The 27,995-nt window shown below is 35.7% G+C and overlaps 1 protein-coding gene across 1 annotated transcript in view; it reads left to right on the top strand.

Moving 5' to 3' along the window:
• LOC134279208 (vacuolar protein sorting-associated protein 16 homolog) overlaps nt 1-27,995 on the top strand; it is a gene marked incomplete at its 5' end in the record, with an annotated part of 131,782 nt that overhangs the window by 4,026 nt on the left and 99,761 nt on the right. The window contains one exon of the mRNA XM_062761559.1: nt 18,565-18,692. Within this exon, the coding sequence (XP_062617543.1) occupies nt 18,565-18,692 (128 nt within the window). The remainder of the gene's footprint in view (nt 1-18,564; nt 18,693-27,995) is intronic.

Here is a 27,995-nt window from a genome sequence, read left to right as displayed (position 1 = left end):
AGAATGTCTCTACCAAAATTGTGAATTTCATAGCCCCAGGGTCAGGGGTTCTGGTGTTAGGGTGGGGCTCTATAATGATTATATAGTGAAAATACATTAATTCTTTGAAAATCTTCTTCCCTGCTCCTGGGTAATAAGCAGATAAACTACCCATATAGTTTATGATGTGCAAGGGTTCTTCTTCCAGAATTGTGAATTTCCAGGCCCCAGGGTCAGGGATACCATAGGGGGCTCAATTCATATACTGAAAATGAATTGTTTGAAATCTGATCCTTGGTATTAATCTAACATTTCTGATAAGCAAGTGTGCCTTTTCAAAAATTGTGCAGTGTGTGGACCTAGGGTCAAGGGGTTCATGTGTGGTATGGGCACTTCTGATTATTGCTGAATATTACTGATTAGGCTTAAATTAAAATTTTGTTTGTTTGCCCTTAGCCGACTGACCCACGAAAATTAGCCCGACTCAAAATATTTTATTCTGTTTTTCATGTACAACTTTTTTTATTTGATTTGTTTCTTGTCCGTTTTGGGGGGCTACATAAAATATGTATTAGGTCATTTAAACACTTTGATTTTCCTTTTTCTCAGTCGCCTGTTAATGATTGAGATTAGGAACTGAATGAAATAGCAGTAAGAAAAAAATATTTGCAGAGATATATTTGATTTTGTTGATTAATGTGCTAACTACCACGTTCATAAAGTTAAGATGATTGTTGGTCGTTGGGAGCTCTTTGATTCTACTAATCGATTTCAAAATAAATGTTGCCAACATCGCTGACATACTTTAATTTTATTACCAAATCTAAGTGGAAAGAGCACAAAAGTAGTTTTAAATGTTGAAAACATCGAAGGACTCCATGACTTCAGCCTTGTTAATATTTTGACTGCCATGATTAAATTTGGGGTCAGACTAATAACAGGAAATGGACAAAATTGCAAGGTTTTACTATACTAAGGAAAATATTTTTCGTCTAGACAATGTGGAAACATAATTAGAATAAGAAATACAAGTCTTATTTTTAAATAACATCTTTAAAAACTTGTAATCCCATGAATAACTAGTGCTAATTGTAACGGGGACCGTTACAGATGTTCCCCAAACGCTCCCCAAATCCCTTTTTGTGCCTTATTCCTGTAAGACATTTTTAAAAATATGATTAGTATGGAAGGATTTCATCAAGGAATAATAAAAGGTACAATGATATCAACTATATGTCATTTAACACATGGTACGCGCACGCACGTGCATGCACATGCAAGATGCTCATGGCATGTTGTCTAAACAATTAACATATCTATATATCGTGAGAATAAATTTTAAAAAATTATTTACAATATACATTTTACAGTTTTTCAAATATATTAGCCATTTTGCATGTATGCATGTTCGTGCATTCATTTTGTTAGTACAATAATGTAGGAATCCATTATACCTATTCATATTCTAAATTTTATCCCGTTTCGTTGAAAACTAAGAAAGTTATAAACATTTAAAATTTCAGCCAATCAAATTGCAGCACACATGCATGCACATGCTTTTCATGATAATTCTTGTATAGCATGCTGTAGATCTTTATAATGTATAACCATGTTCAAAATTTCAAAGGATTTTGTCGAAAAACAAGAAAGATATTGAGACTTTAGTTTCAGCCAATCAGAGCGAAGCGCACTTGCATGCGTGTGAGATCTTGCTTTTTTGACCATGTCCTCTTGTCTATGCTTCTAATATATCCTTATATTATGAATTTCAAAGCATTTCATCAAAAATTTAAATGGTTACATCTATATCAGTTATATTGGACATTTCTCATGTTGCACGTGCACGCTCTTGCAAGCACACGTGCATGCACATGCTTTCGTGATAATTCTTATATATCAGGCTGTAGATCTCCCTAATGTATGACTATGTTCAAAGTTTCAAAGGATTTTATCAAAAAACAAGAAAGATATTGAGACTTTAGTTTCAGCCAATCAGAGCGAAGCGCACGTGCATGCGCGTGAGTTCTTGCTATTATGACCATGTCATCTTAAGTATACATGTACTACTAATATATCCTTACATTATGAGTTTCAAAACATTTCATCAAAAAATAGAAAAGTTAGGCTATATCTATTATATTGGTCATTTCACGTGTTGCACGTGCGCGCTCTTGCAAGCACGTGCGCGCAAAATGACCTTCGTTCCGCAAATCTACAAAATTAACATGCCTACTGACCCTAAAAAGGTTTCACCTTAGTCAGATATGTAGTTTACAAGATCACTCGCGGAAAAGATTTTCCCAGGAAGAAGAAAAATAATAATAACTAGAAACGATCTCATTGCGAGCAACGAGAGGTCTTCCGTCCAATTCTGAAATAAAAAACGAAAAATCTAGCTGAAAAAGTCGTAAAAAAATATCGGTCACATGGGGGATCGAAGCCGGGTCGCCCGCGTGAAAATCCAATACTCTAACCATTACGCTATCGGGAACACCGCTTCAAATTTTTAATTGCGAATTTCTCAAGATTGGCTTTTTTAATTCTAAAACAAATTACACATTTCGCATTCATTTAAGAGTCTCTATTAACCCTAGAAAAATCACAGAAAAATAATGAAAAACAAAAAAGTTGAAAATTTTGATTTTTTTAATTCGCTTCCGGTAGCGACCGGAAGTACTGACGACACACGAAAAGGACATTCCGCAAATCTAGAAGTCATGCCCTATGTTCTCTAACAAGTCTCCAGTTCATATCATTAGTAGTTCTTTAGATCTCGAATTGACAAAATTTCATTTTAAAATCAGAAAAATGGCCATAACTTGGAACCAGAAGTGACTTGTTCCAAAATTTTACCAAAATTATCAATGGCATATTAGAGCGCATCATCCCTGAAAGTTTGATGAAAAACCGATGAATAGTTCTCGTGATATCACGTGCACAAAATTTGTCTAAAAAATAAGAATAATAATAATAACTAGATGCGTTCTTGTTGCTAGGGCAACAAGCAGGTCTTCCGCCCGACTTTTTGTTAGAAATCTCTGCTCCGTCAGGCCATGAAATAGATTTCAGAATGTATTTTTATCGTTTACTTTCATTGACAGCAGTCTCAACATAGATCGTGATTATTACAGTTATTCCACAAAATATCTCAAAATATAGCTTTTAAAAATCGACAAAATCTTCCATACATTATAAAAAAGAAAGAAAAGTCATATGCAACTGAAAACTTTGCAACAAATACACGCATGAAAATGTTGAAAACATATTTAGAGTTCTTAAAAGATACTCTATCAACCCTGTGATTTCCAAAAAAAAAATAGTGAAAAACAAACAAGAGGCCCACAGGCCTTATAGGTCACCTGAGTATTGTGCAACAACTTTCAAACAATTATATTTGGTTCATGTTTTAAACCGGAGGCCATGAAATTCACAATTTACAATTTTGAAAGAGGCACCATTGCTTATCATAATTATTAACTTAGCATGCTTACTCTATTTACTTAATACCCAGAGATAGATCAGAGTAACAAAGAGAAAATGCACTTCCACTTTATAACCAGTTGTGCACCTCACTCACTGACCCATGGCCCGGGCCACATATTTCAAAATTTTGCAAATGTAATCAAAGCATTAATTTATTTTCAGACTATGTAACCCCCCCCCCCTCTGTCCCGGGGGGCATAAAAAAAACACTTTGCTAGATGCACCTTTCTTCATCATAAATATATATATATTTGGATCATTGGCATAAAACCCAGAAGCAAAGGAAAATATTTTCAAAGAATTAATGTATTTTTACTATATAATCAATAGAGCCCCACCCTAACACCAGAACCCCTGACCCTGGGACCATAAAATTCACAAATCTGGAAGAGGCACTCTTGCTTATCATAACTATGTGCTTAGTTAGTTTATTTAATACCCAGAAGCAGAGAAGAAGATTTTCAAAGAATAAATGCATTTTCACTATATAATCTATAGAGCCCCGCCCTAACACCAGAACCCCTGACCCTGGGGGCATAAAATTCATAAATCTGGAAGAGGCGCTCTTGCTCATCATAACTATGTGCTTAGTTAGTTTATTTAATACCTAGGAGCAGAGAAGAAGATTTTCAAAGAAAAAATGCATTTTCACTATATAATCTATAGAGCCCCGTCCTAACACCAGAACCCCTGACCCTGGGGCCATAAAATTCACAAATCTGAAAGAGGCACTCTTGATCATCATAACTATGTGCTTAGTTTATTTAATACCCAGGAGCAGAGAAGAAGATTTTCAAAAATATAATGCATTTTCACTATATAATCTATAGAGCCCCGCCCTAGCACTAGAACCCCTGATCCTGGGACCATAAAATTCACAAATCTGGAAGAGGCACTCTTGCTAATCATAACTATGTGCTTAGTTAGTTTATTTAATACCCAGAAGCAGAGAAGAAAATTTTCAAAGAAATAATGCATTTTCACTATATAATCTACAGAGCCTAGCACTAGAACCCCTGACCCTGGGGCCATGAATTTCACAAATCTGGAAGAGGCACTCTTGGTCATCATAACTATGTGCTTAGTTAGTTTATTTAATACCCTGGAGCAGAGAAGAAGATTTTCAAAGAAATAATGCATTTTCACTATATAATCTATAGAGCCCCGCCCTAACACCAGAACCCCTGACCCTGGGGCCATAAAATTCACAAATCTGGAAGAGGCACTCTTGCTCATCATAACTATGTGCTTAGTTAGTTTATTTAATACCTAGGAGCAGAGAAGAAGATTTTCAAAGAAATAATGCATTTTCACTATATAATCTATAGAGCCCCGCCCTAGCACTAGAACCCCTGACCCTGGGGCCATGAATTTCACAATTTTGGTAGAGGACTCAATGCTCATTACATTCATGCCAACAGTTTGCCTGCTTGATGTCCAGGAGTAAAGAAGAAGATTTTTAAAGTTTTCATTAATTTTAGTGGTTTTGGCCCCACCCCTCAGGCCCCAGGAGGGCGGGGACCATGAAATTCACAATTTTTGTTCCCCTTCACCCATAGATGTTGTATACCAAATTTGGTTGAAATTGGTTCAGTGGTTTTAGAGAAGAAGCTGAAAATGTTCAAATGTTGACACACGACGCACGACGGACGATGGACGACGACGGACGAAAACGGATAGCAATAGGTCACCTGAGTTACTCAGGTGACCTAAAAAGTTGAAAAATTAGACTTTTAGAATTCACTTCCGTTTGCGACCGGAAGTCAGAACGACGAAAAATGAAGGTCGATCAACACATCTACATTCGATGTTCTATCACGTCCGTAAGTTTCAGTTTTATATCTGTTACTGTTCTCGAGAATTTTTTGCGACAAAATTCCATTTAAAAAATACAAATTTCCCCAAAAAACGTGAACGGAAGTAAATTTCGAAAAAGTGAGGGACACCCCTGGAGATATTAATATGATGCACCATCCCTGAAAAAATCGTTCAAATTGAACCACGCACAGCGGAGATATGACCTGTACTATGAAAAGTGGAATAATAATAATAATAATAATAGAAAACAGAAGGAAAACAATAAGGTCTTCCGAAGGAAGTCGGAAGACCTTAATTACAAATTGTCGCATAGGTTCACGTCAGAATATGGCCGACGCAAAATAATTCCTGAATTTTCCTCTTTAACTCGAGCATTCCTGCATTGGACAGGTCTGATGTTTGATATGAGATGATAAACCATGTGTAAACTTTCTTAGTTTAGCGGAATCATGAACATTTTCGGCGTGATGAATGAATTGTTTACAGTAGCGATGAGGCCACCGCGCAGCTGCGAGCGGATCCAAGGATTTATGAATGAATTAAAAAAGATGGAAATAGAGTTCGATTTCTTTTATTTTATTTAATGACATTATTCATATGCAAGTAAAAGATATACAAGAAAATGCGAGATGCTAATAAATGCAGCTGACAATCTTTATTTTCTCAAGATTTAATTTTCTTTTTTAAAGAAATAATTATAAATTCTACAGACAAAACATAGGAAGAATGAATGATAGCAAATTATCAGATGACATAAGGGGAACTAAATTTTTTTATGAATGAAACTTTTAAAACGTTACATGTAAGTTGTATATGTTATATCTGCGAATTCTACCTGGCTGCGCGCTTCCGAGGGGGGGGGGGCTGTCTTGAATATAGACTTGTAAATTACCATTATTTTGTAGATAGAATTTAGCCTTATCATTTTCTTAACTTTAAGAAGAGTGCCTTGTTATATAAATGTCAAGGTCATTTTATGTAGAATGTAAAACATTAAAGTGGAATTAGCATTCATTTCAGTAAGTGAGAAAGGTGGGGGCTAGGTTTCTTACAGTTTTCAAAAAAAAAAATGGGGGCGTGGTATAAGATGCACACACATGATATATGTTTCATACATTTTATTTGCTAAAAACTCGACTCTGTGGAACCAGAGAAGGTTTTCTACAGGTCCATTCCCCATCACGGGGAAGACCTTACCTGCACAACGGCACCATGTGTATTACCCGCGCAGCCTATTTATGAGGAAATGAAATGAAAATTTTTTAGTGTTTAAGAAAACGTTGAACCTAAGCTTGCGAAAGTTCTAAGACATTCAAAGATATTTAATTTCTTCTTTATCAAATCAAGAAACTGGTTATACGTTAAATCAGCAAATAGATGCCTTTACTTATGCCATGAATATCACAGAAAAAGATAGAAAGAAAGACAAAGAAATTTAAAAAATCCACTTTTAATCCCCTTTTTCGTGACGACCGGAAGAATTGACGACGGACAAAATGTTGTTCGACACATCTTCAAGTCATGATCTATGATATCCGACACAGTAAACTTTCATATCTTAAGCTGTTCGGGAGAAATGGACCGGACAAAGGTCATTTCCAGAAGTTGGTCAATACGAAAATAGTAAGAATACTAGATGCGTTCTTGTTGCTAGGGCAACAAGCAGGTCTTCCGCCCGACTTTTTGTTAGAAATCTCTGCTCCGTCAGGCCATGAAATAGATTTCAGAATGTATTTTTATCGTTTACTTTCATTGACAGCAGTCTCTCAACATAGATCGTGATTATTACAGTTATTCCACAAAATATCTCAAAATATAGCTTTTAAAAATCGACAAAATCTTCCATACATTATAAAAAAGAAAGAAAAGTCATATGCAACTGAAAAAAGACAGAAACAAAGAAAAATTTTTTGCAACGCCCCCAGCGGGATTCGAACCCCCGACAGTGAGACAAAGTTTGGATCGGTCATATCTTTGCAACAAATACACGCATGAAAATGTTGAAAACATATTTAGAGTTCTTAAAAGATACTCTATCAACCCTGTGATTTCCAAAAAAAAATAGTGAAAAACAAAAAAGTTGAAAAATTAGACTTTTAGAATTCACTTCCGTTTGCGACCGGAAGTCAGAACGACGAAAAATGAAGGTCGATCAACACATCTACATTCGATGTTCTATCACGTCCGTAAGTTTCAGTTTTATATCTGTTACTGTTCTCGAGAATTTTTTGCGACAAAATTCCATTTAAAAAATACAAATTTCCCCAAAAAACGTGAACGGAAGTAAATTTCGAAAAAGTGAGGGACACCCCTGGAGATATTAACATGATGCACCATCCCTGAAAAAATCGTTCAAATTGAACCACGCACAGCGGAGATATGACCTGTACTATGAAAAGTGGAATAATAATAATAATAATAATAGAAAACAGAAGGAAAACAATAAGGTCTTCCGAAGGAAGTCGGAAGACCTTAATAAGAAACAGTAGAATCACTATAAGGTCTTCCGTGAAGACGGAAGACCTTAATAATAAGAAACAGAGTAAAAACAATATGTTCCCCAACTTCGTTTGGGGAACATAAATATGTGAATTGGAAGGTGGGACTAATATTAGTAATATACCCATTGAATGGAATTTTTTTTAGAATAAATTCCCACTGTTTCCTTATATTGTTTAAAGTATACAAAATATTATTTTCCAGTTTTTAAAAAGAAAAATCAGTAAACATTTTTGTATTGACATACAAAGATAGATATACAGCTTTCAGTATTACGAGATTTGTTTAAGTTAACTAGAACTAGTACATTTTGTTCCATGAGGCAAAAGGTCCAATAAAAAAGAATATGTACACGACAATATTGTTTTTTTAAATTTCAATAGTAATTTGATGTCAAGAAGAAAAAAAAATATTTTTCCTTCCTACCTACCCATTGCAAAAAATCTGGGTCGGTAAATGGCAAACAAACAAAATTTTAATTTAGGCCTTGGTTGATATGCATTTTTTTCCATACCCTGCCTATGGGTATTAAGGAGGCTAAGTAACCAAACTAAGCTATTGCTAAGTTCATAGTTGTGATTAGCAATGGTGCCAGCCTCTTTCAAAAGTGTGAATGCCATAGCATCTACCTTAAAACATGAACCAAATTATATCAATTGAAAGTTGTTGCATGATTCTCAGGTGACCTATAACGCCCATGGGCCTCTTGTTATAAGTACAAACCAGTAGAACTACAGTCTCGACAGAGACTTCTGGCTTAATTTTGGCGGCATTTGTTTTCAATTTGATTTGGAGGTATATTTTGGACACTTTTAAGGGTCATGATCATCAAGCTTTGTCAGTTGATCAAACAACATCAACTTAAAAGTAGGTCACCATGACCTACATTTTGAATTTTATGGCCTACCCTATCTAAATCATTTAATCCAATTATTTCAGACACTGAGAGGTTTAAAATCTTCAAATCTTGTAAATTGATGCATCTTGGGCCCTTAAAACATATTTTTGAGAAAGTAGATCACTGTGACCTACTGTTTGAATTTTGCAGGCATTTGTTTTCAAATTGTTTAAAAGGCAGATTTTGAATGTTTTCAAACCTATGATCATAAAACATTGTCAGTTGATGCATCTTAGGTCTTCAAAAAACGTTCTTGAAAAGTAGGTCATGGTGACCTACTTTCGACATTTTTTGGCTGTATTTAAGTACTCAGGTATTTATTGGCTTAGAAACATCAAACTTTGTCAGTTGTTGCATCTTGGATTTTCGGAGAACGGCGACTAAAAAGTAGGTCACCATGACCTCCTTTTTACATATATTTAAATATCTTAGATACTTATTGGCCAAGAATTGTTTAACTTAGTCGGTTGAGGTATCTTGGGTTTTCGGAGAATGTCGACCAGAAAGTAGGTCACGGTGACCTATTTTTGAATATCTCATGTACCGGTACTTTTTAATTGGCTTAGAATCATTAAACTTTGTCAGTTGATGCATCTTGGATTTTCGGAGAATGCTGTCCAAAAAGTAGTTCACAGTGACCTACTTTTGAATATCCCAGCTACTTATTGGCTAAGAATCATCAAAAACTTTGTCAGTTGATGCATCTTTGGTTTTTGGAGAATTCAAGAAATACCACTGGGCCAGAAAAGCTGAAACTTATGCGAAAGCAACCTGGTCAGTGGTGTAGTGTAGTGTAGATTCTAAATTGTTCAAATCATGATCCCAGGGGTAGGGCAGGGCGCCCTCACAATAGGGAATCAGAGTTTTACATAGAAATAAATAGGAAAAATCTTTAAAAATGTTTCAAAAGAACCACTGGGCCAGAAAAGCTAAAACTTATGTGGAAGCATGTTTGGGTAGTGTAGATTCTAAATTGTTTCAAATCATAACCCCTGGGGGTTAGGGCGGGGCTACAATAGGGAATCAAAGTTTAACATAGAAATAAATAGGAAAAATCTTTAAAAATGTTCTTCTCAAGAACCACTGGGCCAGGAAAGCTGAAACATATGTGGAAGCATCCCGGGGTAGTGTAGATTCCAAATTGTTCTAATCATGACCCCAGGGGTAGGGCGAGGCCCCAGTAGAGAATCAAAGTTTAACATAGAAATAAATAGGAAAAATCTTTAAAATTGTTCTTCTCAAGAACCACTGGGCCAGAAAAGCTGAAACTTATGCAAAAGCATCCTGGTGTAGTGTAGATTTTAAATTGTCCAAATTGTGACCCGTTGGGTAGGGTGGGATCACAATATGTATTACTAGGGGGAAGTTTTGTAAAGAATAGCATGGTGAAAGCTACTCAGGTGAGTGATGTGGCCCATGGGCTCTTGTTAGTATAATAATATCCATGGACATCTTAAACATATAAGCGAGTTATGCATCATTCTTTAGCATCATGCATTGCTTACAAAATCGGAAAATGGTGACGTCATTAGAGCCATTTAAGGGATTTTGAGGTCACCTGAGTAAACTCATGTGACCTATTGCTATCTGTTTTCGTCCATCGTCGTGCGTCATTCATGGTGCGTTAACATTTGAACATTTTGAGCTTCTTCTCTGAAACCACTGAACCAATTTCAACCAAATTTGGCATATAGCATTTATGGGTGAAGGGTAACAAAAATTGTGAATTTCATGGTCCCTGCCCCCCTGGGGCCTGGGGGTGGGGCAAAAACCACTAAAATAAGTGCAATCTTTAAAAATCTTCTTCTTTATTCTGGGACATCAAGCAGTCAAACTGTTGGTATGATTGTAATCAGCATTGAGTCCTCTACCAAAATTGTGAAATTCATGGCCCCAGGGTCAGGGGTTCTAGTGCCAGGGCGGGGCTAAACAGGTTATAGTGAAAATGCATTATTTCTTTGAAATTCTTCTTTTCTGCTCCTGGGCATTAAATAAACTAACCAAGTGCATAGGTAAGTTGAAAATGACCGCCTTTTCCAAAATTGTGAATTTCATGGCCCCAGGGTCAGGGGTTCTAGTGCAAGGGCGGGGCTAAACAGGTTATATAGTGAAAATGCATTATTTCTTTGAAATTCATCTTTTCTGCTCCTGGGCATTAAATAAACTAACCAAGTGCATAGATAAGTTGAAAATGACTGCCTTATTCAAAATTGTGAATTTCATGGCCCCAGGGTCAGGGGTTCTAGTGCAAGGGCGGGGCTAAACAGGTTATATAGTGAAAATGCATTATTTCTTTGAAATTCTTCTTTTCTGCTCCTGGGCATTAAATAAACTAACCAAGTGCAAAGGTAAGTTGAAAATGACTGCCTTTTCCAAAATTGTGAATTTCATGGCCCCAGGGTCAGGGGTTCTAGTGCCAGGGTGGGGCTATATAGATTATATAGTGAAAGTGCAAAAATTTTTTTGAAATTCTTCTTCTCTGTTCATTTGGCATTAAATAAACTAACCAAGTGCATAGCTATGTTGAATAAGGCTGCCTCTTCCAAAATTGTGAATTTCATGGCCCCAGGGTCAGGGGTTCTAGTGCTAGGGCGGGGCTATATAGATTATATAGTAAAAAATGAATTATTTCTTTGAAAATCTTCTTTTCTGCTCCTGGGCATTAAATAAACTAACCAAGTGCATAGATAAGTTGAAAATGACTGCCTTTTTCAAAATTGTGAATTTCATGGCCCCAGGGTCAGGGGTTCTAGTGCAAGGGCGGGGCTAAACAGGTTATATAGTGAAAATGCATTATTTCTTTGAAATTCTTCTTTTCTGCTCCTGGGCATTAAATAAACTAACCAAGTGCATAGGTAAGTTGAAAATGACTGCCTTTTCCAAAATTGTGAATTTAATGGCCCAAGGGTCAGGAGTTCTAGTGGTAGGGTGGGGCTATATAGATTATATAGTGAAAATGCAAAAATTCTTTGAAATTCTTCTTCTCTGTTCATTTGGCATTAAATAAACTAACCAAGTGCATAGCTATGTTGAATAAGGCTGCCTCTTCCAAAATTGTGAATTTCATGGCCCCAGGGTCAGGGGTTCTAGTGCTAGGGCGGGGCTATATAGATTATATAGTAAAAAATGAATTATTTCTTTGAAAATCTTCTTCTTTGCTCCTGAGTATTAAATAAACTAACCAAGTACATAGTTATGTTGAATAAGGCTACCTCTTCCAAAATTGTGAATTTAATGGCCCCTGGGTTGGGGGTTCTGGTGTTAGGGTGGGGCTTGATTGATTATATAATGAAAATGCATAAATTCTTTAAAACTCTTCTTTTCTGCACCTGAGTATTTAACCAATGAACTATGTACATAGTTATGAGGAGGAAGGGTGCCTCTTTGAGAATTTTGAATTTCAGGGTCGCTGGGTTAGGGCTTCTTGTGTTAGGGCGGGGCTGTAATGTTTATGTAGTGAAAATGCATGAATTCTTTGAAAATCTTTTCCTTTGTTGTTGGGTATAATGCCAATGATCTTAGTATATATTTATGACAAAAAACCTGCTTCTTCCAAAAATGATTAATTTCCTGGCCCCTGGGACAGAGGTACTTGGGGGGGGGGGGGGGTTAACATAGTCTGAAATAATTTAATGCTTTGAAATCTGCACTTTGGTATTAATCAACAGCATGATGAAATAAATTTTTTTAAAATTCCAAAATTTTGAAAGATGTGCCCCCAGGGTCAGTGGTTCCTGTGGGATGGGGAGCTCAACTGTGGACCCGCCCTAACACAAGAAGCCCTGACCCAGGGGCCCTGAAATTCACTAAAAGTGGAAATGCATTTTCTCTTTGACTTTGTTACTCTGATCTACCTCTGGGTATTAAATAACCAAAATAAGCATGCTGAGTGTATAATTATGGTAAGCAATGGTATCTCTTTCAAAATTGTGAATTTTCGGTGCCAGACAACTCATCGAAAGACAGGTCACCGACAAAAGTGAAATTCACCGACGCGTGCAAATTCGCCGAACGGACAATTCACCGACAATAGTGTCGATGAGTGGAAATTCATATAATAATTGTTAGATGTTGTTTTAAGTATTCAGATATAATAAATATAACCAAAGATGTATTAAAAAACCACGTTTTTCTTTGTCTTTTTATACCCCCCGCAAACGAAGTTTGGGGGGGTATATAGGAATCACCTTGTCCGTCTGTCCATCTGTCTGTGCAAATGTGTCCTGTCCATATCTTTCTTATGGAGGGACATTAGAATCTCTTACTCCACACAAAGATTGCCCATGACCTAAGAATGTGTCATGACCTTGACTCAAGGTCATTTGGGGAACTTCAAGGTCACTGGAAGAAAAATTTCATAATCCATGTCCGGTCCATATCTTTCTTATGGATAAACTTGGTAGGTTCTCATTTCACACAAAGATTGCCCATGACCCAAGGGTGTGTGATGACCTTGACCCAAGGTCATTTGGGGAAGTTCAAGGTCACTTAAAGAAAAATTTCATAATTCGTGTCCTTTCCACATCTTTTTTATGGATAAACTTGGTAGGTTTTCATTACACACAAAGATTGCTCATGACCCAAGGGTGTGTCATGACCTTGACCCAAGGTCATTTGGGATGTTCAAGGTCACTGGAAGAAAAGTTTCATAATTTGTGTCCTGTCCATATCTTTCTTATGGATAAACTTGGTAGGTTCTCATTACACACAAAGATTGCTCATGACCCAAGGGTGTGTCATGACCTTGACCCAAGGTCATTTGGGGAACTTCAAGGTCACTGGAAGAAAAATTTCATAATTCGTGTGTGATACATATCTTTATTATGGAAAACTTACTTCTGAAAAACCCAGCGGGGGGTATTTTGTCCCGTTTGGACAGTTCTAGTTTGTATATTCATCATTGTTGGTCTAGCGCATACAGATTGCTTCTTGTGAATCTGAGCAAGGTCAAAGGTCGGCAACATTGGGTGAAGTTTTTGATTAAATGAAAAAAAAAAAAAAAGATTTGAAATGAATAAAAACATTTATTTACATACAGTCAAACCTGTTTTAAGAGGCCACTTGTGGGATAATGACAAATTGGCCACATAAGTCAGGTGGCCACTTATTCCAGGTTTCAAACCAATGAATAAAAATTGCGACCACAGTACGTTGTATTTTTATTTTCACACGTATCCAAATATACAATTTCAACACATTTAAAAAACTTGGGAAGTTTTAAGTCACATGAAATTAGGGGTGGGACGATATACCGATACACCGATACATATCGATATTTTCCTCTAAGATACGGTTTACGATACAAGCATTCAAATATCGGTACGAAACGATACACAAACAACCTATCCAAAGATTGAAAATGAAAGTACTTGTCCTTGGGAAAATGGCGGCTTGTACGAAGCGAAGAGACGATGATGATATTGAAAACATAATGTAGAACTAATAAATTGTTGATTAGGGGTAAAACGTTTTCCCTTTTGAGCAGCCTCGGAAGATTGAACAAGAAAAGTTTAGTATGTAATGCGTGCTATACACAGAAAGCATCGTTTCCAGAACATTTGATATTACTAATTGTTAGTCCATCTCGTGCTTTTTTGTAATCTTAACTAGGCTACAGACTTGCAGGAATTGATTAAAATGTAAATATGCTGTTTTTGTAGGAAATTTTAGTCAGTGTTCTTTGATGAACAACTCAACTGTTTGTAAACAACTTGTTTATAGAAATTTGGTAACAATAATTTGTACACGTATTATTGTTTTTATAAAGTTTTAATCAATGAAATTGATGAACTTTAAGTATTAATTTCAAAGCACACATGATTTTATATAGTCTAAGAATAATTTGTTGATTTAATATCAAGACAAAAAAAATGAAATTAAATACTAATTCTTTTGCATAGTTTTATAATTTATCATGTAACAGTTAAATTAATGTAAAGACAGAATATGAAATAAAATACTTTTTTATAATAGTTTAATATCATAATATCGAGATACGTATCGTATCGTGTTAATATATCGAGATACGTATCGTATCGCAAGATCTGTGTATCGTCCCACCCCTACATGAAATCCCTTTACTTATAATTCATTTTACATGAATTTCTGAAAAAAATTATTATTTTTTGTTGTGTTGGTAATTTTTAATTTACAGCTATAGAATTTGCATCAAACGAAACCATGAAATGTTTTAACAACTCAGAACTTCCCTGATGCTGTGTAAAGCTATCAATTTTTTTCTAGATATGTATTTATTTATATAACATAAAAGGTTAAACGCGCAACTGACCGCTTGACTTGATATCTTCAGACGAAATTGTAATTAATGTATTGGGTTTATATCATGAACATATTCAACAACTTTTGTATATATAAAGAACACCTAAAACATTTGTTTACAATAAATCCTTTAATCAAATTTATTAAATCATTAAATTCTGACAGAATTCAAATTAAACCTGCAATTATTGGTCATTAACTCATTATCAGCTGTTCATGTTTGGCTTCGTATGAGGATACAAGGTCACGTGTCAGACGGAAGTCATGTGACAAAACAGACAAAATGGCCGCTGAAAACAGGCATGTTGAGCGCAAGGGACCTAAAAACACTGGCCACTGGCCGCGTTAGACAGGTGGCCGCTTAAATGAGTTAAAACATAGTGAAAAAATGAACGGGCGGGATTGAAACTGGCCGCTCATGGGGAGTGGCCGCTGATTAAGGGTGGCCGTAACAGCAGGTGCGACTGTACATGATTTTCTCTAAATATTTGTTAAGTTTCCATGATTTATATATTGTCGAAGATGTGTCTGTCGGTGACCCTTCTTTCGGTGACTTGTCATATCAGCGAGTTTTATAGTGTCGGTGAAAAAAGTGTCGGCGAGTTGTTGTTTGGTGAGTTGTCTTTCGGTCACCTGTCATAGACCCGTGAATTTCATGGACTCTAGTTTAAAACAGGAATCAAATTCAATTGTTGGAAAGTTGTTGCATGATACTCAGGTGACCTATAAGGCCCATGGGCCTCTTGTTCCTAATTATTGTCGTAAAATCACATTTTTAGACTATGCAGTTACAGATCATGTTAATTTTGTATTAAAATCAAAATATTTGGCAAAGGTGTACTGTTGCACAAATGATTGCATGAAATTGAAAAGCTGCGCAAAGTCATGTGCACTCGAATTAGACTTGCATGGCCTCATTAATTTAAAGAGGCATCATGGACGCAGTTTAAGCTAAAAAAATTTCAAATTAGGTTTTCAATTTCTATCAGATTATTAACTTAAGTCTTGCTAATGATCATCAAAAATTTGAACTTCGGTTGTCGGGATACAAGACAGATTTAGAGCTCCAAACCTTTGTAATGTAAACATGGTCCTTGTCATGTTTTGTTTACATAATGTAAATATACTAATATGTATGTTCTTACAAAGCTGATAATTTCAAAAAGATAGACAATTCTAAATACAAGTAGTCAGTTTCTAGTGATTTGCTGAATTTCATTTTGTTATGAGTATGATATTTTCTATATGTAAATATAAACAAAGCTTTTGCCTTGTTTATGTTTACCTAAACTTTAAGTTCTCTATCTCATTTATCAATAAACAAATGATGTTCAAATTTTTGCTGATCAGTAGATGCATCGTCGGAAATCCACGGGTGATCTCGTCTTTACTCGTCTTTACTTATCACCCGTGGGCAAACTTGCTGAAATATCACCGTAAAATATGCTAATTTGTTGTTTTTAGTCAACCAATCAGAAAATTGGAACTCTTCAATTTTGAAAAATACGTTCATTACTTTGCTATTTATGGTAAATATTTTGACGCTCGTTAAATCGTGCGAAGTTTGATTTAAAACTATGAAAGTCAATTCATTCATGTCACTGACATTAATATCCGTCAGATATTATATAGGAGTACCTCTTTCAAACTGCAAAATGCACCGGTGAGTGGATTTATCAGCTGTGTTGACTACGGAATGAGTTTTTCATGTTTTGGCAATGCTGAACATGCATATGTAACGTGAACTGTAATTCGTTGTTTGGCATCGCGACTCTGTGAAGCGGCCAATCAAATGACCCATGCATATTTAATTACATATGACGATTTTTCGGCGAGGTTTGCCCACGGGTGATAAGTAAAGACGAGATCATCCGTGGGTTTCCGACGATGCAGTTGATGATGCCATACCTAGGAATTGTAAAAATAAATATTCATTTTAAAAAATCAGTTGAAACTGTGTCCATGCCCCTTGAAATGCATTGAATAAGTACCATCAGAGAATTTTTACTTTATCGCAAAATAATGAATGAGTATGAAAACAATAATTATGCCTCCCTTCGAAGAAGGGAGATGATGACATATTGCTTTGCTGGTGTCAGTCTGTCGGTCCACTTAGTTTCCATTCATTTTCTTGGCAACCATTGCACATACTGAAATGAAATTTGGTATAGAGATAAATCAAATGAATATCTAGGTCAGTTTTATTTTGGGTACAATCGCACCATTTTTGACAGAGTTATGCTCCTTGGACTTAGAAAAATTCCAATTATTTGAAGTTTCTGTTCATTTTCTTTGCAACTGTTGCACATACTGAAATGAAATTTGGTATACAGATATATCAGATGAATATCTAGGTCAAGTTATGTTTTGGGTACAATTGCAACATCTTTGCCCTTTTGGACTTGGGAAAATTCCAATTTTGGGGGAGGGGGGCATAAGTGTTTTACAAACTTTTCTTGTTTAGTACTTGTTTAATCTGTGTAAAAAGTGTTTGAGAAACATAAAAGAAATACCATTAGTTTACAATCATATTTTATAAAGATGGCATGTTCTAAATCTTGAACTTACTACGTGCATTACAACATGACAACAGCTGTTGTTTTCTAAATTTTATTATACTCCTGCAAATGAAGTTTGGGGGGTATAAAGGAATTAGCTTATCCGTCTGTCCATCTAGCTGTGCAAATGTGTCCGGTCCATGTCTTTCTTACGGAGGAACATTAGAATCTACTACCCCACAAAAAGATTGCTCATGGCCTAATGGTGTGTCGTGACCTTGACCCAAGGTCATTTGGGGAAGTTCAAGGTCACTGACAGAAAAAGTTTATAATTCCTGTCTGGTCTATATCTTTCTTATGGATAAACTTGGTAGTTTCTTATTTCACACAAAGATTGCTCATGACCTAAGGGTGTGTCAAGACCTTGACCCAAGGTCATTTGGGGAAGTTCAAGGTCACTAACAGAAAAAATTCATAATTCGTGTCCGGTCCATATCTTCCTTATGGATAAACTTGGTAGGTTCTAATTTCACACAAAGATTGTTCATGACCTGAGGTTGTTTTGTGACCTCGACCAAGGTCATTTGGGGAAGTTCAAGGTCACTGACAGAAAAAATTCATAATTCGTGTCCGGTCCATATCTTTCTTATGGATAAACTTGGTAGGTTCCTATTTCACACAAAGATTGCTCATGACCTAAGGGAGTGTCATGACCTTGACCCAAGGTCATTTGGGAAGTTCAAGGTATTTGGATGAAAAATTTCATAATTTGTGTCTTGTCCATATATTTAGTCTATTTTTTTATTAGGCTGCGCCTTTGTTTCATTTATTAAAAATATAATGAGCAACAATTACATTTCTCTCTTCTCTTAGATCCATAAGATATTCATGATTTAGGACCTCCGAAAAACCCAGCGGGAGGTATTTAGTCCCATTTGGACAGTTCTAGTTACAACTTGTCTATAAAGTAATTGGAACGCTTAATGATATTTGTGTCATTAAGTGGCATTTTATTTTTAGAGATTGCTACACAGCAGTGTGCCATTAAAGATGTTTCCTGATTAAATGTCACTTTGAAAGCCATTATATTTCTCTGGTTTATATTTGCAGGCTGCTGCCTTCGGAAAGTGCTTTTTGACAGACTACAGTCCAGAGGCCTATGTTAACATGTGTCAAATGCTGCGAGTCCTGAATCAAGTTAGAAACCATGTTATTGGCATTCCTCTGACTTATTCACAGTATCCTTCAACACAAGTCCATTTTTAGCTCACCTTAGCCAAAGGTTCAAGTGAGCTATTCTGATCGAAATTTGTCCCTTGTCTGTTGTCGTCGTTGTAAACTTTTCAAATTTTCCTTCTCAAGAACCACTGTGCCAATTTCAACCAAACTTGCCACAAAGTATCCTTGGATGAAGGGGATTCAAGTTTGTTCAAATGAAGGGCCACTCCGTCTTCCAAGAGGAGATAATTAGGAATAAGTGAAAAATTAATAGCATCTTTTAAAAATCTTCTTCAGTCTGAAGAACAACTGGACCAAGAAAGATAAACGTCTGTGGAATCATCCTCAGGTAGTGTAGATTCAAATTTGTTCAAATCATGACCATAGGGGTAAGGTTGGGCCACAATGGACAATCAAAGTTTAAAATAAGAATATGTATGAGAAATCTTTAAAATCTTCTTCTCAGGAACCACTGAGCCAGGAAAGATGAAACTCATGTGGAATCATCCTCAGGTAGTGAAGATTCAAGTTTGTTCACATCATGACCCTCGGGATAGGGTGGGGCCACAATTGATGAAAAAAGTTTAACATAAAAATATATAGGAAAAATCTTTTAACTAGAAATATGTCCATAGGACATGAATGCCCCGCCGAGGGTTTATTAGTAATGCAACATGAAAATTTATATAACTAGATGAACTTTGATCAGAATATCTTGAATAGTGATGCATTTGAATTGCTTACATCAGTATGTATTACCATATGAAGTTTGACATTAATTTCTTTAAAGTGATGTCAAGGTCAAAAATGCCAAGGTCAAAGAATGTTGATGCAGTTGAAAAGCTCTCATCAGTATGTATCAGCATATGAAGTTGAAAAATTATTATAAATAGTTTCTTTTAAACTGATTTACACCAATTTGATAAAGTGATGTCAAGGTCAAATGAAAGGTCAAGGTCAAAAATATAGATACAGTTGAAATGCTTACATCAATATGTATAAGCATATGAAGTTTGACAATAATTTAGTAATGTTAGGTCAAGGTCAAAGCAAAGGTCAAGGTCAAAAATGTTGATGCAGTTGCATATCCATCATCAATATGTTTAAACATATAAAGTTTGATAAAAAAAAAAATCTTGAATGATTTCTTTAAAACTGACTTAAACACAATTTGAAGGTCAAGATCAAATGAAAGGCCAATGTCAATAATGTTGATGCAGTTGAATAGCTCTCATCAGTATTGAATTGTATGTATCAGCATAAGAAGTTTGACACTAAATTAGGAAAAGTTAGGTCAAAGGAATGGTCAAGGTCAAACATGTTGATGCAGTTGAATATCTCTCATCAGTATGCATCACCATATGAAGTTTGATAAAAATATCTTGGATGGTTTCTTTAAAACTGAGCTAAACACTTGTGATCAAGTTGAAAGGAAAGGTCAAGGTCAAAAATGTTGAAGCAGTTGAATAGCTCTCTTTAGTATGTATCAGCATTTGAAGTATGATAATACTATCTTGAATAGCATCTTTAAAACTGAGCTAAACATTAATTAAAGAAAAGTGAGGTAAGGTCAAAGGAAAGGTCAAGGTCAAAAATGGTGATGCTGTTGAATAGCTCTCATCAGTATGTATCAGCATGTGAAGTTTGATAACACCATCTTGAATGGTATTGTTAAAACTGAGCTAAACACTAATTTAAGAAAAGTGAGGTCAAGGTCAAAAAATGCTGATGCGGTTGCATAGCTCTCATCAATATCTATCAGCATATGAAGTTTGATGAAAATATCTTAAAGAGTGTCTTTGAAATTGAGGTTTGAACAGAGTTAAACGCAAAGTGTGATGGAAGGACAAAAAGACAGAAGGACGGAAGATGGACATGAAAAACACTACCGTATAATCCCTATTAACTGCCCCGGGCGCTTAGAAAATTGTGAAAAGGGGGCGGTTATTTTGGTATTCTCTTCCTAAAATTTAATGTCGTATTTTAATTTCAAAAAATCTTTTGAAAAAAAAAATAAATTCAAAGAAACACTAAAATGTCTAACTTTACTCTAAGTGAAGATAATCCATCCATATTATGCTAAGTGATTCATTTTCCACCAAGAAATTGGATTATAGAAAGTTTCATTTTCACTTTCTTCAAATCTTGGCAGACTTTTAATATGATTCTAAATGATTTTAATGATTGGTCACAGATATATGAAAGCATTCCCAGATTGTGGATTCAAGTTTGTTCAAATCATGACCCAAAAGAGAAGGGTGGGGCCACAATGGGTTATCAAATTTTAACATTTGAATACATAGATAAAATCTTTAAAAATCTTCTTCTCGAGAACAGAAAAGCTGTGATTGGTCATATTTATATGGAAAGCATCCTCAGGATGTGAAAATTTTATTTTGTTCAGATCATAACCGCCGTTGATCGAGTGGGCCACAATGGATGATTAAAGTTGTACAAATGATTAAGTATGGAGAATTTTTTAAAAACATTTTCTCAATAACAGCAAAGTGTGATTGGTCATATTTATACATGGAAGCATCCTTAGGATGTGTAGATTCAAGTTTGTTAAAATCATGACCCCAGTGGGGTAGGGTGGGGCCACAATAGGTGATCAAAGTGTTATATGACTACTTAAGGAAAACCTTTGGTAATCTTCTTGAGAACAGCAAAGCTGTGATTGGTCATATTTATATGGAAGCAGCCTCAGGAAGTGTAGATTCAAATTTGTTAAATCATGACCCCTAGTTTAAAGGTCAATTATAATATTTTTGTGAAAATTCATAACTATTCATTATTGTCAGCCTTTGAAACAATATGAATGATATTCTGAGCTCTGTTTAACTTTTTGTCACCAATTTCCATCACTAATAGTCGTTTAAACTTTTCTGTGTGACAAGTGGATCATTTATTGTAAATCGCTTATATCCCTTGTTGCGTGACGTCATCAGAGACAGCGTGAAATAGGAAGTGCATGCTATATTGCCATGTTTGGAACATTATTGTTTGCGAGAAGTTGCCATGTGGGCTAAAAGCCAATAAATCGGAACAAGACATGAGGATATATTTAAATTCTTATGCACCTGAAATTGAGGAAAATATGGACATTCAATTTAAAAAGAGATGGTTTTGAGCCCAATAAACATGAAACACTATCAATAGAAGTGACATTTTACATAGACCAGTTAAGGCTACATTTTAATTAATTATAAAATTATCTCACGAATTTCTTGGTATTTCAAATTTCAATTGCATTTTTCAATTTGTCAGTTTAGGTATTTATAGCCGCAATACTGTTTTTAGGGAAAGTTTTTTTTATTCTTGTTACAGTACTCAACAAGATCACAAGTACCTGAGGATTGGTTCATGTACTTTGCCCCTTCCCTCCCTACTGAAAATAAAACTAAGCAAAATATACATGAATTCCTTGTGCGTCATACCAATACTTTGATATTTTATATTTTCCGCTTTTGTCAAGTTTTAGAGATTGGCCCTTTACAGTATAGCATGCACTCAGTATATACATGACTGAACATTACGCGGCGCCAAGTCAAAAGTACATGTATTTCGCCATAAACCTCTAACATGCTGGAGTTAAAAAAAAATACTAGTAATTTTCATATACTGTGAAGGAACAATCTCTAAAACTTGACTGACAAAAAAAGGAAGGTGTGGTATAATAGACAAGGAATTGATTATCTGCCAAGTTACTAGGGCTGTTCAATAAATAATGTCCTCGGTGCTCGGAAAGAAGCAAAAGACGATTTTCAATGATTTCGTCTTCATGATTTTACTTATTAATCTCTTTTAATTAAAACACGTGTCCGTAACATTTTTTATTCAATTTCTGTTTGTTTTTAGAACTCATTTTAGGGTATGACCCATAGTATACTGGAAAATGGCAGATCCAATGATTTCCTGGATTTGTTTCTTCCTTCTGAAAGGTGTTTTTTCAAGTTTAAAAATAGAAACAAGTCAAAAGGTCAAAGATCTGGCGAATATTGGTAATGTGAAAGAACATTAACTTTCTGTTTATCCCGAAAACCCCTTTACTCTTCGGGCCGTTCAGGTTAGGACGCTGTCATGAAGAAATTTAATGTAGCGGATTCCTGATTCTAGGTTCTTCCTCTAATAAACCTTTCGATTTTTTTGCAAAAAAATTGCTTTCTAGACTTCTCCAGAAATTAAACTGTCTCCCCGAATATGAATTTAAACAACAAGACCACTAATATTTAAGAAAATTGCATATAAATCTGTCTTTGTGCTCTTGCATATCTTTGCTCTTGTCAGTCCTTTGCTGTTTTTATCAAGTACATCTTATGGTAAATTTTATTTTGAGGGTTTTAAGCAATAGATTCATGTTCCATTATCTGATTGAATATCAAACAAATGTGGATAACTACAATTACTGATATTTTAAAATAATTGTTAAGACTTTTGTACACGCTGTCGTTTTCACTCATTTTTCAAAATATAGGGTGACCTTTGAGTACCAAGCTTTTTTACCATCAAACGTTTCTTAAAAACTGTGTAAACTACTCCCGATATGATGTCTATCAAATTCACTATGTGATTTAAAGTCAATCCTACATCATCAAATATTATTTGTTGAAATTTGGCAAACAGTACATAAGTTGTTATAATTATACCCCCCACAAACGAAGTTTGGGGGGTATATAGGAATCACCTTGTCCGTCTGTCCGTCCGTCCGTCAAGCTGTCCGTCTGTCTGTGCAAACGTGTCCGGTCCATATCTTTCTAACGGAGGAACATTAGAATCTACTACTCCACACAAAGATTGCCCATGACCCAAGGGTGTGTCATGACCTTGACCCAAGGTCATTTGGGGAAGTTCAAGGTCACTGGAAGAAAAATTTCATAATTCATGTCCGGTCCATATCTTTCTTATGGATAAACTTGGTAGGTTCTCATTTCACACAAAGATTGCCCATGACACAAGGGTGTGTCGTGACCTTGATCCAAGGTCATTTGGGGAAGTTAAAGGTCACTGGAAGAAAAATTTCATAATTTGTGTCCGGTCCATATCTTTCTTATGGATAAACTTGGTAGGTTCTCATTTCACACAAAGATTGCCCATGACCCAAGGGTGTCATGACCTTGACCCAAGGTCATTTGAGGAAGTTCAAGGTCATTGGAAGAAAAATTTCATAATTTGTCTCCGGTCCATATCTTTCTTATGGATGAACTTGGTAGGTTCTCATTTCACACAAAGATACCTCATGACCTATGTGTGTGTCATGACTTTGACCCAAGGTCATCTGTGCAAGTTCAAGGTCACTGAAAGAAAAATTGTATGATTCATGTTTGATACATATCTTTATTTTGGAAAAACTTATCTCTGAAAAACCCAGCGAGGGGTAGTTTGTCCCGTTTGGACAGTTCTAGTTTTTGTTGGCAAGGGCGGTACCCATTTTTGATGCCTATTATATGATTTTTTTATCATTGAAATCCACCTGCTCATTTGTCTATAGAACAGGCATTGGTTGCTGTCAGTGTCACATATTTCAGTGAATATTTCTGTGAGATTTATAACAAGTTTTACAGCAGCTTTAATGATGCTTTTATTTTCACTCTAGTTTACTGATTCTTTACCACTCATTAGGTCACCTGAGTCACTCAGGTGACCTATTGCTATCCGTTTTCGTCCATCGTCATCCGTTGTGCTTTGTGTGTTAACATTTGATCATTTTCAGCTTCTCCTCTGAAACCAATAAATCAATTTCAACCAAATTTGGTATACAGTATCTATTGGTAAAGGGAAACAAAAATTGTGAATTTCATGGTCCCAGCCCCCCTGGGGCCTGAGAGGTGGGGCCAAAACCACTAAAATTATCGCAATCTTTAAAAATCTTCTTCTTTACTCCTGGACATCAAGCAGGCAAACTGTTAGTATGAATGTAATGAGCATTGAGTCCTCTACCAAAATTTTGAAATTCATGGCCCCAGGGTCAGGGGTTCTAGTGCTAGGGCGGGGCTATATAGATTGTATTGTGAAAATGCATTATTTCTTTGAAAATCTTCTTCTCTGCTCCTGGGTATTAAATAAACTAACTAAGTACATAGTTATGTTGAGCAAGAGTGCCTCTTCCAAAATTGTGAATTTTATGGCCCCAGGGTCAGGGGTTCTGGTGTTAGGGCAGGGCTCTATTGACTATATACAGTCAAAACTGCCATAGTGACCCACTGTATTAAGCGACTCACTATCACATGTGACCATAAAAATTCCCCCCAACGCTTTTCCCTATATATTCTACCTGTATTAAACGACCACCTGTCTTACGCGACCAACGACCGTGATTTTCCTGACCATTATTGGTCATTTCAAGCAACTTTACCTGAATTTAACGACTACATAATTTCCCATTCACTACTCTCGATTTCGGTCAAGCATGCTTCGTTTTTGGTTCAAACCATCTACAGACAAGCATTTATTTCATTTAATAATTATATAATGCGAGTTTTACGAATAAAACAACATTTAAAAATGAATATTTTTACTTACGCTGTGATATTTATTGAATAAACATTAAGATCAAAAACAAAACATCACGTTTTTCTGTCCAGTGATCGAGCGCCATTTTGAAAATAGAAGGTCGATCCCGATATCATTTCATGCTATAGGGCCAAATGGACATTCAGCTAAAAAACCTGCGTGTTTAACTTTAATTAACAAGTAACTAAATCATAGATGTTTATTTAAGTGCATTGTGTCACCAGTGGGTATGTAAACACACGCTAGCTAGCACCCACACCATGTGATAATTACCTTGTCATAAACAGGCAATTAGACACGGTAGTTCAGTAATGAAAAAAAAAATTAATTAGGTTAAACATGTTAAGAAATATTTCAGTCATAAATATTAATGCTAGTATTTTCAGATGTTCACAATATTTCCCAATATTAAAATGACTTAATCAGGTGCGGATCAAGAAATTTTTATTTCGTAACAGGACAATTGTAAAAGCATTTTAGAGTTGAGCAGTACCTATTAAAAAGTGGAAATAAACATAAGGTGTTGTAAAATACATGCAACATACACATGTGATATTTCCAGCATTGTATATTAGTAAGCAACCTGTATTAAGAGACCACTTGTCATATGTGACCTTTTTTCCTTTCTCCGTTGGAAGGTCTCTTAATACAGGTTTGACTGTAGTGAAAATGCATTAATTCTTTGAAAATCTTCTTCTCTGCTCCTGGGTATTAAATAAACTAACTAAGTACATAATTATGATGAGCAAGAGTGCCTCTTCCAAAATTGTGAATTTTATGGCCCCAGGGTCGGGGATTCTGGTGTTAGGGCAGGGCTCTATTGATTATATAGTGAAAATGCATTAATTCTTGAAAAATCTTCTTCTCTGCTCCTGGGTATTAAATAAACTAAGTACATAGTTATGATGAGCAATAGTGCCTCTTCCAAAATTGTGAATTTTATAGCCCCTGGGGGTCAGGGGTTCTGGTGTAAGGGTGGGGCTCTATTGATTATATAGTGAAAATGCATTAATTCTGTCAAAATCTTCTTCTCTGCTCCTTTGTATTAGATAAACTAACTAAGTACATAATTATGATGAGTAAAAGTGCCTCTTGCAAAATTGAGAACTTTATGGCCCCAGGGTCAGGGGTTCTGATGTTAGGGCGGGGCTCTATTGATTATATAGTGAACATGCATTAATACTTTGAAAATCTTCTCTGCTCCTGGGTATCAAATAAAGTAACTAAGTACATAGTTATGATGAGCAAGAGTGCCTCTTCCAAAATTGTGAATTTTATGGCCCCTGGGGGTCAGGGGTTCCGGTGTTAGGGTGGGACTATATAGATTATATAGTGAAAATGCATTAATTCTTTGAAAATTTTCATCTCTGCTCCTGGGTATTAGATAAACTAACTAAGTATATAGTTATGATGCGCAATAGTGCCTCTAGCAAAATTGTTAATTTCATGGCCCCAGGGTCAGGGGTTCTGGTGTTAGGGCAGGGCTCTATTGATTATATAGTGAAAATGCATTAATTCTTTCAAAATCTTCTTCTCTGCTCCTTGGTATTAAATGAACTAAGTTAGCATAAAGTTATAATGCCTCAACCAAATTGGTGAATTTCATGGCCCCTGTGTCAGGGGTTTTGCCATTTAGTGTAAAGGGAGGAGGGCTCTTTTGATTATATCGTGAAAATACATCAATTCCTTGACAATCTTTTCCTTTGCTCCTGGGTGTTATGCTAATGATCCAAGTAAATTTATTTAGGATGAAGAAAGGTGCATCTAGCAAAATGGTTAATTTCATACCCCTGGGTCAGGGAGGGGGAGGGTTACATAGTCTGAAAATAAATTAATTATTTGAAATCTGCTCTTAGGTATTAATCAACCATTTATGATGAAGTAAAATTAAGATGAAATTTCCAAAATTTTGAAATATGTAGCTCCAGGGTCAGTGGTTTCTTTGGGGTGGGGTGCACAACGGGTTACAAAGTGGAAGTGCATTTTCTCTTTTTTACTCTGATCTACCTCTGGGTCTTAGGAATATATATAAAATTGTGAATTTCATGGCCTCTGGTTTAAAACAATCTTTTGTTACATGAAAATCTTCAGTGTCTGGAATAGCCCTTGTTTCCCAGCTTCTCACGATGAAACTATGTGATGAAAAGTGGTCACATAAACTATTTTAAATTCATTAAAGATTCAATAATGAGGGAAAGTCAAGTTTAATGTCATATGATATCTGTATTGTGTGTCATACAGTTCAGGACATTATTTATTGAACAGCCCTCGTTTCGTGTCTAAAACAAAAATCTCAGTTGGGATGGAGTGTGTCCCGGAAATCCCCCCTCTAAATCCGTGAATGATATCTGTCTCAGAAAATACTTACTCAAGAATGCGTTCATTTACTTCCAGTTGTCCCTTTTCTAGAAAATTTTTATAGGCTATTAAAATTGTTTCCATTACATATTTATTCAAACAATAAAACCTCAGTGTTCATGCACGCAAGTGATTGTTCCTCAATTTTCTGCCCGCAGTTTTGTTTTCCTCCAGCACTTATTTTCTCTTGTGCTGGCGTACTGACATAGTTAGTTTCCACAAGAGCATATGAAATCGGAATGTATACTTAAAATAGTTTTGTTTTCTTTTTTAGCTCACCTGAGCCGAAAATTTTTTATCAAATCGTCGTAAACTTTTCACATTTTCATCTTCTTCTCAAGAACCACTAATTTCAACCAAACTTGGCACAAAGTATCCTTGGAAGGGGATTCAAGTTTGTTCAAATGAAGGGCCACGCCCTTTTCCAAGGGGAGATAATCATGAATTTGTTAAAA

The sequence above is a fragment of the Saccostrea cucullata genome, unplaced genomic scaffold (genome assembly GCF_032062105.1).
Source record: "Saccostrea cucullata isolate Sc308-1 unplaced genomic scaffold, CSIRO_AGI_Scuc_v1 ctg1959, whole genome shotgun sequence".
Classification (NCBI taxonomy): Eukaryota; Metazoa; Mollusca; class Bivalvia; order Ostreida; family Ostreidae; genus Saccostrea; species Saccostrea cuccullata.
Note: the sequence above shows the minus strand (reverse complement) of the source record. Positions and strands in the feature narration are given on the sequence as shown.